General features: G+C 40.4%; 1 protein-coding gene and 1 long non-coding RNA gene across 7 annotated transcripts in view; one reads left to right on the top strand and one right to left on the bottom strand.

Annotated features, from left to right (window-relative positions):
* Positions 1 to 9699, top strand: part of LOC122173555 (uncharacterized) — a 124854-nt gene extending 115155 nt beyond the window's left edge. Inside the window, exons 3-4 of the long non-coding RNA XR_006174113.2 lie at positions 8010 to 8112; positions 8209 to 9699. This is a non-coding gene — a long non-coding RNA (uncharacterized LOC122173555). The remainder of the gene's footprint in view (positions 1 to 8009; positions 8113 to 8208) is intronic.
* Positions 1 to 17511, bottom strand: part of ARHGEF10 (Rho guanine nucleotide exchange factor 10) — a 170578-nt gene that overhangs the window by 33889 nt on the left and 119178 nt on the right. For all 6 annotated transcript variants that reach the window (XM_005289689.5, XM_065590165.1, XM_005289688.5 and 3 more), the window contains 4 exons: positions 15807 to 15928; positions 13701 to 13787; positions 10879 to 11102; positions 9492 to 9649 (listed from right to left, as the gene is read on the bottom strand). In XM_005289689.5, the coding sequence (XP_005289746.2) occupies positions 9492 to 9649; positions 10879 to 11102; positions 13701 to 13787; positions 15807 to 15928 (591 nt within the window). The remainder of the gene's footprint in view (positions 1 to 9491; positions 9650 to 10878; positions 11103 to 13700; positions 13788 to 15806; positions 15929 to 17511) is intronic.

Genomic DNA, 17511 nt, shown 5'->3' with positions numbered 1-17511 from the left:
TCCCAGCTTGGAGTCATCCACAAATTGTATAAACATATTCTTCACTTCATCATCCAAGTCATTAATGAAAATATTGAATAGTATCAAACCTAGGAGAGACCCAGGCAGGATCCCACTAGCTATATCCTCCCAGTTTGACAGCAAACCATGAATAACTACTCTGAGTATGGTCTTTCAAAAAGTTGTGCACTCATTTTATTGTAATTTCATTTAGACCACATTTCCCTAGTTTGCTTGTGAGAATTTAATGTGGGGCCATGTCAAAAGCATTACCAACATCAAGATATATCAAGTCTACAGCTTCCTTGCTATTCACTAGGCCAATAGCCCTGTCAAAAAAGGAAATTAGGTTGATTTGGCATGATTTGTTTGGCTATTACTTATCACCCTATTATCCTTCAGGTGCTTACAAACTGATTGTTTAATAATTTGTTCCAATATCTTTCCAGGCATTGAAGTTAGGCTCACTGGTCTATAACTTCCCAGGTCCTCTTTATTCCTGTTTTTAAAGATAGATACATGCTCACTCTTTCCCAGTCTTCTGGAACCTCACCAGTTTTCCATGAGTTCTTGATAATGATCATTTAATGGTTCTGAGATTGCTTCAGCTAGTTCCTTAAATTCATCAGCTTCTGCCAATTTGAATACATCTAACTTATTTAAATATTCTTTAACCTGATCTTTCCCTATTCTGGCTTGTGTTCTTTCCCCCCCGTTGTTCATATTAATTGTGTTAGACATGTGGTCTTTTAGTGAAATCTGAAGCAAAATAGGCATTAAACACCTCAGCCTTCTTGGTGTTGTCCATTGCTAGCTCTCCTTCCCCACCACGCAGTGAACCTTCATTTTCTTTCATCTTTCTCTTGCTCATATGTATTTATAGAACCTCTTCTTATTGTCTTTTATGTTCCTTGTCTTATTAATAAGCTATATGAAATGTATTTGTTTCTAATATCTGTGTGGTTACACTGAGAAAATGTCACCTTACTTGCATATCTATCTGTGGCCTGTGTGAGCTCCGGTAACATTGCCTACTTACTGACATCAACAACACACATAAGCATGTGCTCAATTTAAGCATATACTTACATAAACTCTTATATAGATTATATGATCATTGGGGCAGTGATTTTCTCTTTGCTACCTGCCTATCTAGTGTTTAGAACAATGGGGCCCTAATCCTTGTCTGGGATTCCTGGACACCACTGTAATACAATAATAGTAATAATGGGAAACACATGCATAAGTGCTTTGCTGAATCAGGACCCAAACAAAATTGTGGTACTCATAAACTGTATTGCCTCTGATATCTGCAACTATATAACTGTTCTTGACACATGCTTAGAATGTGGTTCTAATCTGAAAAGTATCTTCGTATAAAAGACACTGAGTTCCGTATTCATTGTGTCACAACGATTTCCATATCAAATGAATTCAGTCTGCAAGTGAGAAGAGTGTTTCCAATTAATAGCCCTGCAAACTCTACCTGTGATGTAAAACTAATCTGTGTTCTCTCTGACTCAGTCTTCACCACCAGTAATAACAAAACTTAGGGTTATGTGCCTTCCTCACTTAGACCACATTGTCCTCAAATTAACTGCTGCGGTGGAGATTGCATAATTGCATAATTGAGGTCATAATTTGAAGATAATAAAGGTGCACAAGTGCCCTACACTTGGAAGTCCGTTTACTATTTACATTGACTATGTGCAAGTCAGAACAGAATCCAGTTCTCTGTCTCTGAGCTATTTTGCTTCTTCAGGGGTAAGAGTAGTAAAAAATGGCAGTGTCTTACTATGTCCGCTAAAGTACACAGACTTTGAATTTGCACCATGAGCAGATCTGCTGAGTAAGAAGCTATTTTTTTTAATACAGTCAACTTTTCAGAAATGAATCACATATTAAATTCAACTAGAGACTATCTTGTTCATTGATTCAACACCCTTTCTTCTCAGACATAAATGCAATAGTCTGATTATTTCCTGCATGTCTGAATTTGGTGTAAAACATAACTGAAATGTATAATGATTCCCAATGTATTTCTACCTCATTTCTTTCAGGGTCATCATTTATTTTTAAAAGTTAGGCATTTAAGGCCTTATTCAATATAAACTGAAGACAGTGGATGTCTTTTCCACTTACTTCATTCACTGAAGGGCATGAAAAGACTCTCATTGATTTCAGTAAGTGTCTGGATTATGCCTTTAGTGCTCATGATGACTTCAATACAACTACTCGTGAATAAGGGATTGCAGAATTAAGTCCTTCTTCAGTTAATTTTGATCAAATCTCATATATAGTCACTACATGTAATATGTCATATATGCATTAAAATAGCAAGGAAGATCACCAGCTGATATCTATTGCAGATACTAATTTTGTTTTAAAAAGTTTAAAAAACTTTAATCCAACTTGACGTAACAGATTTTGGTTTTAGTAGTCGCTCTCTTCAGAGACTCTTCATTTATGTGGATCAAAAATTACTTTCCAAAAGTCCTTTTCTATTGGTACTGATAGCACAATGGGCCCATGTCTACATTCTGTGAAAATGCAAAACTCAGCATTTCAGTGAGATTTTGGGTATGCAAAAAATGCCGGATTGGTACCTAAATGTTCTGCATGCTATAATGTGTTTGTGCAATGTGCTTGATTTTCAATATCATTCTCTAATTTTGTGTAACCCACACACCTCCTAGGGGTGGTGTTCTGTCCCATCTAGTGGCACTGAGACCACTTAGAGAGAGAGATATTAAGGAGTCTGCTCTATAGCCTCAGCTAACAGCCATGTGGCTTTTAGCTCATGCAGTAGAGGCTCATGCATTTAGCTCCAGAGGGCCCAGGTTCAATCCCGCCTGCGGATGATCGGGGTCTATCAGTGTTACATTTGCACCTACAAATAATTATTTTTGAAGTTTTATGCTGCAATAAACTGCGGATACAAGTGGTAGTACTTCACTTTTAACTACCTAATTGCACCTGTAAATCAGGTAGGTGGAGCAAAAGGCTGGTTGCAACCTGGCGCATGGGGTTATAACACCACTCAAATTTGGCCCAGCCGCCCCTCTGTTCTGATGGAGGGGCAGCTGAGCCAAATGGGGCTGTGACCCGGTGAACAGGGAATCTATTTTTGTACAGCAGAGTCCACTGAGAACTCGACTCCTGGCATCACCAATTCATGCATTGCATGGGTAAGAGAAGAGAAATTCCCAGCGGAGGGAGACATGGGTCCCAGTGGATGGGTGGGGATGGAAAAGCAGGGACCAGAACAGCATTCTTGGGGTGGGAGGACATTTTTCCCCCCATGTAATAGTCTGAAGGCAAACTGTACTATTGTATAGTTTAGTTTTATTCTCTGTTTTTGGTATGATACAACATGATTTAAAAAATTACTTTCCCTGTCAAAATGTCCTTTTACAGCTTGCATTCATTCCACCGCCCCACTCCTGGTGCCATCAACTGAGCTGAACTTAACATGCATCTTTTTGTTTGGTAACTTCCTGTCTTACTCAGCAGCACCACTGATGATTTCAATAATGCTGCCAGCACAACCCTGGGAATAGAGTTTGTTAGTTTATTTGTGCAGTGGAGCACAAACATTTTTATATCACGTGGTATATGAACAGTGGCTAGTGATTTATTTAATTTCTTGATGATAGGACAAAGGATTTAAAAGCAAAATGATGTTTGCAAATAATAGCACATTTCCCATCACCTGGGGATAACTATTTTAGGGCTCATCCCTGCCTTCCTCTGAATACAGAGTGCATCTTCATATGCCGAGGAAAACCCTCTGCTGCACATGTGAGCACAGTAAACAATGTTTTCCAGATATGAACCAATATTGCAGATCAAATGGCAGGATTCCAGTCTAATATAAAAAGTCATAGACTTTATCTAATTCCACATAGGTGGCACCGAAAGTACCTGCGTTAGGTAAGTAAATAAGATTAGGTAACTAACTCAATATTTGCAGTATTCAAGGTATTTCCTGTAGGGAAAGGACATACTCCCAACACCAGGATAATAGTATTTATCTTTTCAGTACCACCGCTAGTCCATCACCCTTGTACAGTGGATAGTATTTTGTTCAGTCCAGGTTTAAATTTCATAAACAAAGGGGGCTCCCATCGCTTCCATTAGGAGTCTATTCCACAGACTGAGAGGTCTCACTGTCAGGAAGTTTGTTATGAATTTAAATGGTCCCATTCCTAATTTCATCCCATTATTCTTAGTTATATTCCCCTTTAACTCTGCAAGATAATACCTCATCCTCCTTGGTGTTAATCCCCTGCAAATGTTTGCAGATTGTTATCATGGTTTTACTTAGTGGTTGCTTAGCTAAGCTCTTTCACTATTTATTCATAAGTTAATATTTCTAGTCTCCAGATGATTGCTGCTATTGTTCTCTGAATTCCATACACTAAGTCAATGTTTTTCTGGCAATGAAATGCCTGAAACTGAACACAATATTCCAGGTGCAACATACCTAAATTGTATAAAAATTGAGTGTTACTTTCCTGTCCTGAGACACTATGCCTCTGGGAATGCAAGCCAAATGAGCACTAACCTTTTTCTGCTACCATATCTCATAGCTAACACATCTGCATGGCTGTTCAATCACTCCCATATCTCTACTTTCCAAGTTTCTTCTGCCTGCATCCCATGAATATGTGTGTTTTGCATAATTATCTCACAAATGTATTAGGTGTTTTTTTTTTTTCCTCCCCAAGTTGGACCTTAATAGTATCTTCTGGCCATGCTTCTACTTTCCTTTGTATGATTTTTTTATACTGGTGTTTATAGCGTCTCTTAGTTTAGGATCATCACTGTTTCTTTAATGGGTTCTTTACTCCCCCCGGACAAGGCCTCAGGTCTGCAGCTGGATCTGCATGAATGACCTTTGCATTTGCATCCTGTGGAGCCCTATTAGTTTAAATCATACAGCAGGAATGGGGTCAAAGACTTGACCTAATACAGATCTCAGCAGTAACCCACTACAAATTCCACCCTTCCCTTCAACTTCCTACTTGGCCATTTATTATAATTTTTTGCTTATGGTCCTTCAGTCCCTTTCCTATCCACTTGAGAATTTTCATACACAAGTGGATTTAGATTAGTTCTGATTGTAAGACTGAGACATTGTACCAAATGCTTTATTAAAATCAAAAAATATATTTCATTTACCACTTTTTCTCCATCCACTAATTCTCATTTTGTAATTCTATCAAAAAAAGTGATAATGGTTGACTGGCACATGTCATTAGATGTCATAAGACACATAGGTTGGTGCAATGCTACTTTACAGTGTCCTTTCAATTGCAACAAAAATAATGATATAAAGCCAATACACAAAGTAATAATACAAATGAGATTAACAATTTTGACCTTTCATTCAATGAGGAAAAGAAAAACTAGAAAAGAGAAGCAAGTAAGCATGAATTTCAAAGCAAAGTGCAAAACTTTGCTAAGCGCCTGGTGCATTTATCTCAAATATCTGAAATAACTCAAAGTAACATTGTCAACTTGAAAATCAAAACACTGTAATAGTTTTACTACCTACTATTACCATTAACATGTAGAATTATGACAACTGAAAGAGGAAAAATGTTTACTCTTTCACCCCCCCACCATTCCCAGTCCCCTTGCCCAGCCATTTCCAATTCCGCTCTCCTGACTTCTTGTCCAATCTGTTTTTCCCCTCCCCAAACCTCCAGTTAATCCCACACAGTCCCTGTTCCCACTGGGTCTCTCTCTTATTCCCCAGGTTTCTTGTCTGCCACCCTCACACTCCTTGTCCAAACCTCTGTGCCCAGAGAGTCCCAGTTCTCACCCCTACCCTGGCTCTTCTGCAGATCTGTCTTCCCTCCCCCCACCCCATGGTTCCCAGTCTTAGTCTCTTTGCCTAGCTAATCCCAATCTCCACTCCCCAGGTTCCTTATCTGATCTCAGTCTCCTTCCTCCACCCATTGGCTTTCAGTCCCTACAACCCCATTTCTCTCCCTGGCTCCACGTCCCAGTCCCAATCTCTCCCTAACTCCCAGTCGCTGCTTTCCTCCTCCTCCAGCCTCCAATCCCATATCCTTTTCCTGTTCCACCAGGCTCTCCCAAATACATTCAAACAGGTAGCTTCCTCCTCTAGCCTGCCTGGGCCCAGCAGGGTCGGGGTCATTGAAAGAGCAAGAGAGACAGGCTTCCTGCTCTGTTCCCAGCCTTTACTTGGACCTAGTATGGCCCAGAGCAGCCGGCAATTGCTATTGGATGGAAAGTCCTGCTCAGCCCCAGGAATGAATGGAATCTTCCAAGCTCTACCAAGTCTCTACTAAGCATGTGCAAGCCGTGATTTTTCAAAGGCTTATAACTTGGTCAAATTTTGGTGGATTTTCACGAGGATGGCAAAAGGCACATCCCTGTCAGAAATGCCACCCTCTGGCCATATTTAAAGTCTCTGCTCCAAAGTATGGAGGAGCTAAAGCTTTTCAAGAAAGAGTCACAGATATTTTTAGCCTGGGCAAAATGATGTATTTTTCCTTAACCTTGTTCTCAGTAATGTCTGAACTGTTTTGGCAGAAAATAAATAGATAAATAATAATCAGCCTCAGTCAGATACCCAGCATGTAAAATTTCAGCCCGAACAGCTAAAGTTTGGCAAAGTTATAAGCAACTGAAAACAGGGTCTTATAATGGGAAGTGTCAGGCAACCTTAATAACAAGCAGTGCTACCTACGCTGCTTATAATAATAGTGCTTTGTTATGGGCAGATTCATTTTTTCCCCAGTAACACTACTCACATATGGAAAATAGGACTGGACTGTTAGGACAATATCCTTTTGTCTGTGTGGCTGTTTCACAGAACATCAGGAAAATAAACTAGAAGAAGTTTGAGGCACAGGTAGTACCTCAAATTACTTATAGCTCACTTTTTGAAATTGATTAGATTTCAGGAAGACCATGTTCCTTTACTTTTATTACTTACTGCTGTTTAGTTGATTTACAATGGGGAAGTAAAAACATTTTGACAAATGGTTGTCTAGTTACATAAAACATTGTTGTCCATACAGAAATATGCAAGTGAGGGAGTTTGGCTGTGAAAATTCCCCAGTCCTCCTCCTCCGCCTCATACACATTCCCTCAGTTTGCTAAACATGCCGTTTAAATTTCCCTTTAAAGGAACAATTTGGGACAAATCCTGCCCCCCTTCCTACAGCCATAGTGTGCTCTGGCTGTAGTGCAATGGGTAAAAGTCCTATACGTGCAAAGAATGGGGGAGCAGGATTGCAGGAATGCAAATGGGCATCTGTATACACTGGCCAATTTGAAGCTGTACCAGATGAAAGCAGTGGGACAGGTGAGACTCATTTTGGGGCTGGAAATAGAATGAGGCAGACCTGGTGGATATGTGACTACACACATCCACTGCCCATTCTGTTTTTTGTGGGAAGGAACAAGGATTGAACCTGCAAAAGCAGCTGCGAAGTGGCTATGCAGCCTGGAAGAAAGATTTTTCTTTTCTTACCCCATGGAACTCCCCAGTGCACTGCCCAATTACGGTACTTAAAATGTGCACTGGGATTAGCATTTGCCTTTCTCTGAATACAGGCATGCAGGTAAGAATGTCTTACAGTGTAGCAAGCTGCTTTTATCTAGAAAATATCCAATATTTCACTTTTCAGTCTTGCCCCTCTTCTCTTTTAATCTATATACATCAAATTATTAGCACACTGAACTGATGTATGTGACTGGAAAATGAAACACAGTGTAGAACTAAAGGTGACATTTTGATTCTGTGCTGATAAATTACGTGAAATACTTAGGCCACATTCTCCGTGTCTCTCGTTCCACAGCTCAGAATCGTCTGTCTGGTAAAATAGGTCAGTGCTTCATAACAACACTCCTTCAGGGCTGACTGTGTCTGGATAAGCACACTGTGTCTTACACATGACCACAGCAGCAAACTATATGGAAAATTGATGCTAATATGGAAACAAATGATTGGTAACCTTTTTTATTAGGCGTGAAGAGCTGTAAAAACAGACGTGAGGCAAGCTGTAGGAGAAGGCACTGCAGGATGAGTCAAAAATGGCTGCATGTAGATTTTCCATGTCAAAGGTTCAGGTAACTTGAACACAATCATTGTTAGATAAGTTCTTTATGCTGTACAGTACTGGCCCCTGACTAAGGGCATTGTCCTTCCCTTAATTGCCTCTGCAGATGTGGATCTCAGAGAATCCCTGCATCTCTTCTTGCCTACAAACGGGTTCTACTCCCTTCCTTGGAAGAAGCTGTGCATCCTTCTTGGAAGAAGCTGTGCGAAGACAACTGTAGTTTTAAATCACTGCTCAAACCCAGCACATTCTGGGGAGACTGTCAATTCACAACTTGTCCCCAGCCCTACAGCCATATATAGCGATTGAGACCATCAGAATGATGTTGTGGGATGCACCTGAGCATGATCAAGGCCACAACTTTGCTCCATCAGGGACAGGTTCTTCCCTGTCTGTGGGTAAGCCTGCAGTAGAAATGCTACAGTGCCACAGCGGAAGATGTTCTTCTGTTGCTGTGGTAAATCCACCTCTCCGAGAGGCACTTGCTAGGTCGACAGAAGAATTCTTCCATTGACCTATCAGGGTCTACACCACGGCTTAGGTCAGCTTAATAACGTTGCACAGGGCATGACATTTTTCACAGCCCTGAGCAATGTAGTTAAGCTGACCTAACAATGTAATGTAGAGCAGGCCTGACATTCAGTTGGGGGAATATTCTTAAAAGGGCTTGTGGTCTAATGCAGCTCTCCCTGGAGCAAAGTCCAAAAGAGAGCTCAGTGAGGGAGACAAAGAGGGGGCCACTGGGCTGAACATGGTAGTTGGTGGGAAAGAAGCATCCTTCACACCTCTTGTTTTGGATTCCCCATTGTCCAAATTAAACCATACCTTAAAACCTTCTCAAGTGATATCAATAGGAAAGGGGGGCCTCTTTGTGAGATGCATGAGCAATGTATCTAGAGAGGAGAGCACAGTTTAGTCACCATTTCAATTTGGATTTGCTAAAAGAGCTAGCAAAGAGAAACCAATTCCCGTCTCAAATATTGGGAACTAGATTGACATTAGCATCTGTACTGTGTTAAATACAGTATCTTGATTGTTATCACCTATAGTAAGCTCTCTAGGCAGGGAACTGTCTTTATATGTATTTTACAGTAGCTAGTACAACTGGGACCTGATCCTGAGTGGGGACTCTGACGGAGAACATAATGTGCATAATAACAATACTGATATAACAATAATAAATCAGGACTAACAGCCAAGCACACACCATCCTTTGGAAAGAACAAAAGCCATAAGTCTATAAAGAAAACATTTCAAAAGTAAATGTTTGCATCAAACTGTAATAACTTCAATTCAGAAGCTGTTCAGGAAAGGAAAAATAGACCAGTGGAAATCTGCTTCTGCCAAAATATATTGACACAGGAGTTCCTCAGGATGTTATTACTCTACCTTCTGCTTTTGTGTAGATTGCAATGTTCCCATTAACCAGACCAGCAAACAAGTACTGCGACAGATACGTTAGGCTCATAACCGTTGATTTTTCTGGGGTGAAGAAGTGCTGAAGTCGGACTTTCTTTGAGCCTTGATGACTCTTGTAAATAGAAATGCTACCAAAAAAAAAAAAAACCACATGAGAAAAATGTAAATATGTCTTGTTCAGTTCTTACTATAAAGGTCACAACAGGCTTTACGGTAATAAAAGTATTGGAGAAAAATAAAGGTACTTTATTATGCTAAAAAATGTAGTTCATCTAGTCATTTTCATTATTATTTTATGCCCAAACAATAAATTCCTTGCATTAGGGAGACTTCACCTCAGCTGGAGAGACCTTCCTTTTAACAAGATACTGTCCTCTTACAGACCCAGAGCTGTACCTCTCCAGGGCCTGATTCAAAGCCCAGTGAAGTCTTTTAATTGACTTCAATGAGCTTTGGATCCAGCCCTACCTGACAGAAGAAAGAAGAAAATAGTTCAGCACCAGAAATCAATTTACTTTTAAATTCTTTGTCATGGTACCTATATACTATCATGATGTGTATGCCAGAAATGATAGGTAAATAGGTAGGTCTGGCATGAACAGCAGTTTACACATGCAGAGAACTAGTCTGATTATGCTTTATTGCTTTAAATTTAGAAAATATACAGCATTATTTTTATAGAAAGAGTAGTCACTTATTTTCACTGGCAGGAAGAGCACACAAATTCTCATACTTACATTCTCAATAGTTACATCCACCATCCTTTGCTTACCATACCAACAACTTCACATAAACCTATTTCTGTTTGCCACTACTGTACAGAGATGACCTAATGAAGACTCAGTTCATACATAATAAACAACATCAACGTGTTTTATCTTATTAGCATGAAAAATTTCTAGCAAATCCTGCAAATGCAGCATTATAAAAGGTAAATAATTACTTGCTTCTCGTGTTGCTAACAGCACTTCATCATTTTCAACCCCCCCCGCCCGATTATTAAAATGATGGAATGATGTAATATCCTTAAAAATCTGTACTTATATCCTACAGAGATTACATTATTTAAAGGAATTAATCCTTTTTCTTCAGAGGTGTTTGTTAGTCTCTATGGTTTTTATCCCATGTATGATAAGTTTAAAAATTTTGTGTGTGGAGGTTAATTTTTATTACATGTATGTTGTTACTGGGTTATGTGATAGGATCTTGGGACAACTGATGGGTCTGTTTACTCATAGGTGTCATTTTAATATGATTTTCTAAGGTGCACGTCGCATTGGATGGATAATCTATTATTGCAGAATAATAAACAAACAAATAAGTAAATTATATGCAATATGTTGAAATTGACTATCACCTTCCTTCCTCCATGCCCAGGCAGACAGTAGGCACTTTTAAGGTTTTCGTAGCCATATTTTCAGACTCTGGAGCCACATTTAACTCTTTCTGTTTCTCTTCCTCTGGAATGTAGACCATGCAGAGAATGCGTGATTCCACATTGAAGCACTCAATAACCTTGGGACTGGAGTTTTGAAATGAAACAATTGCAATTTGGCCCATCTGATTAGTGCAACTGCCAATCTGAATTAGAGAGGGATGAAAAAGGAAAAGATTAACATCCTTCCATGGCAAGATCACAGTTAACCATGATATACACATGGCAAACTAATTAAAGACAGCTTCTCAGCTTCTAAGCACTTAAAGGAGCTTTCATGTGTTAAGTTAGCACACAAAAACGTTACAAGAAAATCATTAAACATCAACCATAATATAGTTTAAAATATAGCAAAAGAACATGAGATTGATTTTCCCAGCACACTTGTATACACAGTTCTGACCTTTCTGTTTCTAAAGGAAGGTTATTGTGTACCCTTTTGAGACTTGTGTATACATAATGCAATGTAATACAATTATAACACATAACATTAGTGTGATATAATGCTTCTGTAACTAATAAGTTTTAGAAAGCTTCACTATAAACCCTAGAGCTGGAAGTTTAAGGCTCATTATTGTCTGTAATTTGAGGGCCTGAAACAAGTACTGTACCCCAATGGAGAGGATTACCAGCTCCCCATGGTATTAACCATCCATTTCTATCCCTGTCGGTTCAGGAGGTATTGGACTCTAAATATCTCACCTCTCAAAGACCAAACATTGCCAGCCCTGCACTTCATACCAGTGTGCATTAGGGAGGTGGGAAGGCTGGGAGAACTTCCACTTTAGGGAAAAGAAAGAAATGTGTACATAGGAATACTTTAAATATTTATAAGAGAAGAAGAGAACATTCCGGTGTGGTATAAAGATTTTATTGGCATAAGTTTGTGATGACTGTATTCATAATTAGCAAAGCCACGAGTGAGTTACACAGATCATCTCAAATCAGACCTTTGAAAATAGTATTTCCACCTTTTGCTTTTACTACTGGAAGTTGCCAAAATATCAGCCTCTAAAAAAGTGACAACATGACCAGATAACTGGCTCTGTGGATGAGGGGAAAGCAGTGGACGTGTTTTGATATCGTCTCCCACAATATTCTTTCCAGCAAGTTAAAGAAGTATGGGCTGGATGAATGGACTATAAGATGGATAGAAAGCTGGCTAGATTGTCGGGCTCAACAGGTAGTGATCAATGGCTCCATCTCTAGTTGGCAGCTGGTATCAAGCGGAGTGCCCCAAGGTTCGGTTCTGGGGCCAGTTTTGTTCAATATCTTCATTAATGATCTGGAGGATGGCATGGACTGCACCCTCAGCAAGTTTGCAGATGACACTAAACTGGGAGGAGTGGTAGATATGCTGCAAGGTAGGGATAGGATACAGAGGGACCTAGACAAATTAGAGGATTGGGCCAAAAGAAATCTGATGAGGTTCAACAAGGACAAGTACAGAGTCCTGCACTTAGGATGGAAGAATCCCATGCACTGCTACAGACTAGGGACCGAATGTCTAGGCAGCAGTTCTGCAGAAAAGGACCTACGGGTTACAGTGGACGAGAAGTCAACAGTGTGCCCTTGTTGCCAAGAAGGCTAACGGCATTTTGGGCTGTATAAGTAGGGGCATTACTAGCAGATCGAGGGATGTGATCATTCCCCTCTATTCAACATTGGTGAGGCCTCATCTGGAGTACTGTGTCCAGTTTTGGGCCCCACACTACAAGAAGGATGTGGAAAAATTGGAGGGAGTCCAGAGGAGGGCAACAAAAATGATTTGGGGGCTGGAGCACATGACTTATGAGGCGAGGCTGAGGGAACTGGGATTGTTTAGTCTCTAGAAGAGAAGAATGAGGGGGGATTTGATAGCTGCTTTCAACTACCTGAAAGGGGGTTCCAAAGAGGATGGATCTAGACTGTTCTCAGTGGTACCTGATGACAGAACAAGGAGTAATGGTCTCAAGTTGCAGTTGGGGAGGTTTAGGTTGGATATTAGGAAAAACTTTTTCACTAGGAGGGTTGTGAAGCACTGGAATGGGTTACCTAGGGAGGTGGTGGAATCTCCTTCCTTAGAGGTTTTTAAGGTCAGGCTTGACAAAGCCCTGGCTGGGATGATTTAGTTGGGAATTGGTCCTGCTTTGAGCAGGGGGTTGGACTAGATGACCTCCTGAAGTCCCTTCCAACCCTGATATTCTATGATTCTATGATTATGTACGGAAAAGCTGTTAAAATTGGTAGAGGTTTTAAAAAATCCATTAGTTATACTTTTTGGCTTGTAGGAATGTCTTTATAATTGGCTTCATAATATTATGCCAGCATAGTTTTACAGCTAGAGGATATAAAAAATAGTCCCAATGGAATGTTTAAAAACTCTTTAAAACATTTCTAAATTATTGAATGGATGATGGTATGTTGTGGTCTCATATGTGGTTTTATTGCAACTCATTTGAGATCAGCTGCATGGCTCACTTGTGGCTATGCTGAGTTCTTGGGAATTTCTAACAAACCATGCCATCAAATACATGTGGATGCTCTCTCTCTCTCTCTTACACACACACACACACACACACACACACACACACACACGTATGGGGACAAGACTACTGGATTTCATTTGTAGTATTTAGCTATTCAGAATGTGCATGCATATCAAATCCATGTATTGTGGATTCTTACAGAAAAATAAGTAAGAAAGATTGAAAAAAAAAAAAAAAACAACCACCCCTCACTTGATGTTTGAAGACTTAACTTACCCACAGAAAACCATGCTCCGTGGAACAGGAATCTGACTCAGTTTCGCTACAGAGGTAAGGGTCAGGATTATAAGTAGCACATTCAATCTTGAAAGAAAGAATGAAAAATGATTCATATTTACAATGAAGCAGATACATCTGTCCTTTCTGAAGGCCCCATGTCAACTAAGCATTTTAAGCATATATTTAAATTCATCCTAATTCAGCAAAGCACTTAAGCACCACACTAAATGCTTTGCGGAATTGGGACCCTTATGAGGAGTAATGGATTTACATCCTCGTTTAACAGCACTGGAACTGCTCTTTAAAGTTTAGATATACATTTTAAAATGTGTTTAATTAATACAAACTAACATTTACACATATCACATCATAGTCAATTAAGGAAAAATGTATTTTCTGAAGGCATTAAATAAGGAATTATACTTTTCAGATAGTCTCCATCTGAAATGTTCACTAATGCTCTTCTCTCTAATAAAGAAAAAGTTGTGCAGTTTGCTATTGCTGTTGCAATGTTACAGGAAAAAACTCAAGATAAAATTGGGGAATTTAAAAACTAAGAAATAAGGCTATTTTAAAATGTATTCATATAGAGCACTATCTACTCAGTAAGGAAGACTGTAAAAATGGGTTCATAAATTAGCCTCCTAAAAATCCTACCTTAAGTACATATGTAAAAAAAGTTGATTTTAAAAACTGCAGAGCACCCAGCAACCCCCCCTGAAGTCAATAGTTATTGCCGAGTGCGCAGCACTTTTGAAAATAAGGTTACCTATTCTAGGTGTCCACGTCAGGATTTATGCATAGTTTTCTCAAAGGCAAGCTTTATTATCTGCTTTCTCCATCAAACCAACATCTGTTTGCATGGCGGCCCATTAAAAGAGTAGAAGGCGGCCACTGAGAGATCAAAGAAAACAAGAGCTCTCCAAGTCCAGTTCTGCGCATTGCTCGCTGACACATGCTGAAACTGCAAACCCCAGTAAAGTGTATTCTAGTTGCTGTGATGGCCACATCCATTGTTGGTGAAAGAGACAGAATTTGAGGTTTGGACATTTCTTGGGCTGCTTTGTGTCTTTATTCATGACTTGGTCAACCTGACGAAGTTTTCCATAATTAAAATAGTGGCCCTTTAGCCCCGAATTTGGCAAGATTGTAAGATCAGGGCCAGAGAGAGCCCTTCCCACTGCAGAGAGACAAGTTAGTAGCAAGGTGGCTCTACCAAGAAGTGGCCAGGCCTCCCCATGCTATTCTCAGGAGTGACAGCAGGGCCCCCTCCTCTTTGGGACAGTAGGGCTGGTGGTAGGAGGGCTCCCTCCTTGGGAGTTCTACACTCTCCTCCTGTCAATGGTGGGATGGGTAGTGCCCCCTAGAGTAGTGAGTCTTAGAGTTAACTCCCCCTTTGAAATGCATAGAGAAATTGACACGTCTCAGACCTATTGTTTCAGGTTCTCTGCAGACCCAGGCAGATGTCACTGCAACTGTTACACTAAGTTACACTTCCAAACTTTTCTTTGCAACTACAAGGGCTAGAGACTTTCCTATTTATTTTAAGTAGATTGAGATTCTATTGTAATCACATGATCCCAGCAGCTAGGTCTCAATTTACATTTTAAAATTAAATCTGATTAACATTCAGTAGGCTCCGAGTCAAAAATTCTTCAATATAGCTAGAGTACACTGTTTTATGGGACCCAAACATATATGGTTTTATGGGAGACTGGAGGTTTTATTGTGGATTTTGGTTACTATAAATTGTGGTTCTGCTCTGAAAAGGGACACTGTAAATATGACATCATGGGGTGGTTCATGTTTAATATCTCAATTATTTATAAATCAAATGTGCTCAGTTTATTTTTGTCACTAAAGTCAGCAACAGATATGAGTTTGAACAGACTTCAGGAAAGATCCATTAAGCACAAGTACCATTTTTAGATCACTTTTTAAAATAAAACTGCATTTTCCCATAAGAACCACATACCCTGGGATATATTAGCACAAGTTTGCAGAAGCAAGCCTGAATCAAACCAAAAAAATGTATTCCTAAGATGTGATTGTATGTTATACAATGAGCTCACACGTATTACTTAAGATACCAACACTATTCACCTTAAATTCCTGTTGTTTGGCCACCATTACTGGCATGTGTCTAACAAGGAGAGGATGCTTCTCTTTTTTGATCTGATTCCCATCATCTTCTACACAGAACCACCCCAGGAGGTTCTCCTCTGCTGTAATGGCAAAAAGTAAAAATACTCCACAGTGCTTTCACTTAATAGTTGCTAAAAATACAGATAAAACAAACTGTTCTACCAATCTTTTAATCCCAAACAGCCCCAGTTGATGAAAGAATAATATTTGTTATTACATCTGTATTTTGGGGGGGGGGGGGTATGTGACAGATGTAAAATAACACACTAATATTTAAATCTGGAATGAGCTATCTACCACTCTTTCATTTCATTCCATTCAAATGCAAAATGATCTGGACAAGCTGGAGAAATGGTCTGAAGTAAATAGGGTGAAATTGAATAAGGACAAATGCAAAGTACTCCATTTAGGAAGGAACAATCAGTTGCACACATACAAAACTGGAAATGACTATCTAGGAAGGAGTACTTCAGAAAGGGATCATCTGGGGGTCATAGTGGACCACAAGCTAAATAGGAGTCAACAGTGTAACACTGTTACAAAAAAAGCAAACATCTTTCTGCGATGTATTAGCAGGAGTGTTGTAAGCAAGATATGAGAAGTAATTCTTCCGCTCTACTCCGCACTGATTAGGCCTCAACTGGATTACTGTGTCCAGTTCTGGGTGCCACATTTCAGGAAAGATGTGGACAAACTGGAGAAAGTCCAGAGAAGAGCAACAAAAATGATTAAAGGTCTAGAAAACATGATGTATGAGGGCAGATTGAAAAAATTGGGTTTGTTTAGTCTGGAAAAGAGAAGAAAAGAGAGGGGACATGCTAACAGTTTTCAAGTACATAAAAGGTTGTTACAAGGAGGAGGGGGAAGAACTGTGCTTCTTAACCTCTGAGGAAAGGACAAGAAGCAATGGGCTTAAATTGAAGCAAAGGAGGTTTTGGTTGGACATTAGGAAAAACTTCCTGTCAGGGTGGTTAAGCAATGGAATAAATTGCCTAGAGAGGTTGTGGAATCTCCATCATTGGCAATTTTTAAGAGCAGGTTAGATAAACACCTGTCAGGAATGGTCTAGATCAGTGGTCTCCAATCTTTTTACACCCAAGATCACTTTTTTGAATCTAAGGGCAACCCAGGATCGACCCCACCCCTTCCCCAAGACCCCACCCCTTCCCCAAAGCCCCGCCCCACTCACTCCATCCCTCTCTCTCTCTCCGTTGCTCGCTCTCCCCACTCTCACTCACTTTCACTGGACTGGGGCAGGGGGTTGGGGTTTGGGATGGGGTGCAGGCTTTGGGCTTGTGCCGAGGGGGTTGCAGTGTGGGAGGGGGGAGGGGGCTCTGGGCTAAACCTGCGGCAGGGGGTGAGGGGTTCAGGAGGAGGTGATGGGTGCTAGCTTTAGGAGGGAGTTTGGATGCAGGACGGGGCTCTGGGCTGGGGCAGAGTGTTGGGGTGCAGGCTCTGGGACGGGGCTCGGGGCTGAATGTTGGGGTGTAGGAAGGGGTACAGGGTGCTGGCTCTGGGAGGGGGCTCAAGGCTGGGGGTTGAGGTGTGGCCTCCCGTTGGCCAGCACTTCCCTCCAGTATCAGAGGGGTAGCCGTGTTAGTCTGAATCTGTAAAAAGCAACAGAGGGTCCTGTGGCACCTTTGAGACTAACAGAAGTACTGGG

The sequence above is a fragment of the Chrysemys picta genome, chromosome 3 (assembly GCF_011386835.1).
Source record: "Chrysemys picta bellii isolate R12L10 chromosome 3, ASM1138683v2, whole genome shotgun sequence".
Classification (NCBI taxonomy): domain Eukaryota; kingdom Metazoa; phylum Chordata; order Testudines; family Emydidae; genus Chrysemys; species Chrysemys picta.
This window is presented reverse-complemented; position numbering and strand designations above follow the sequence as displayed.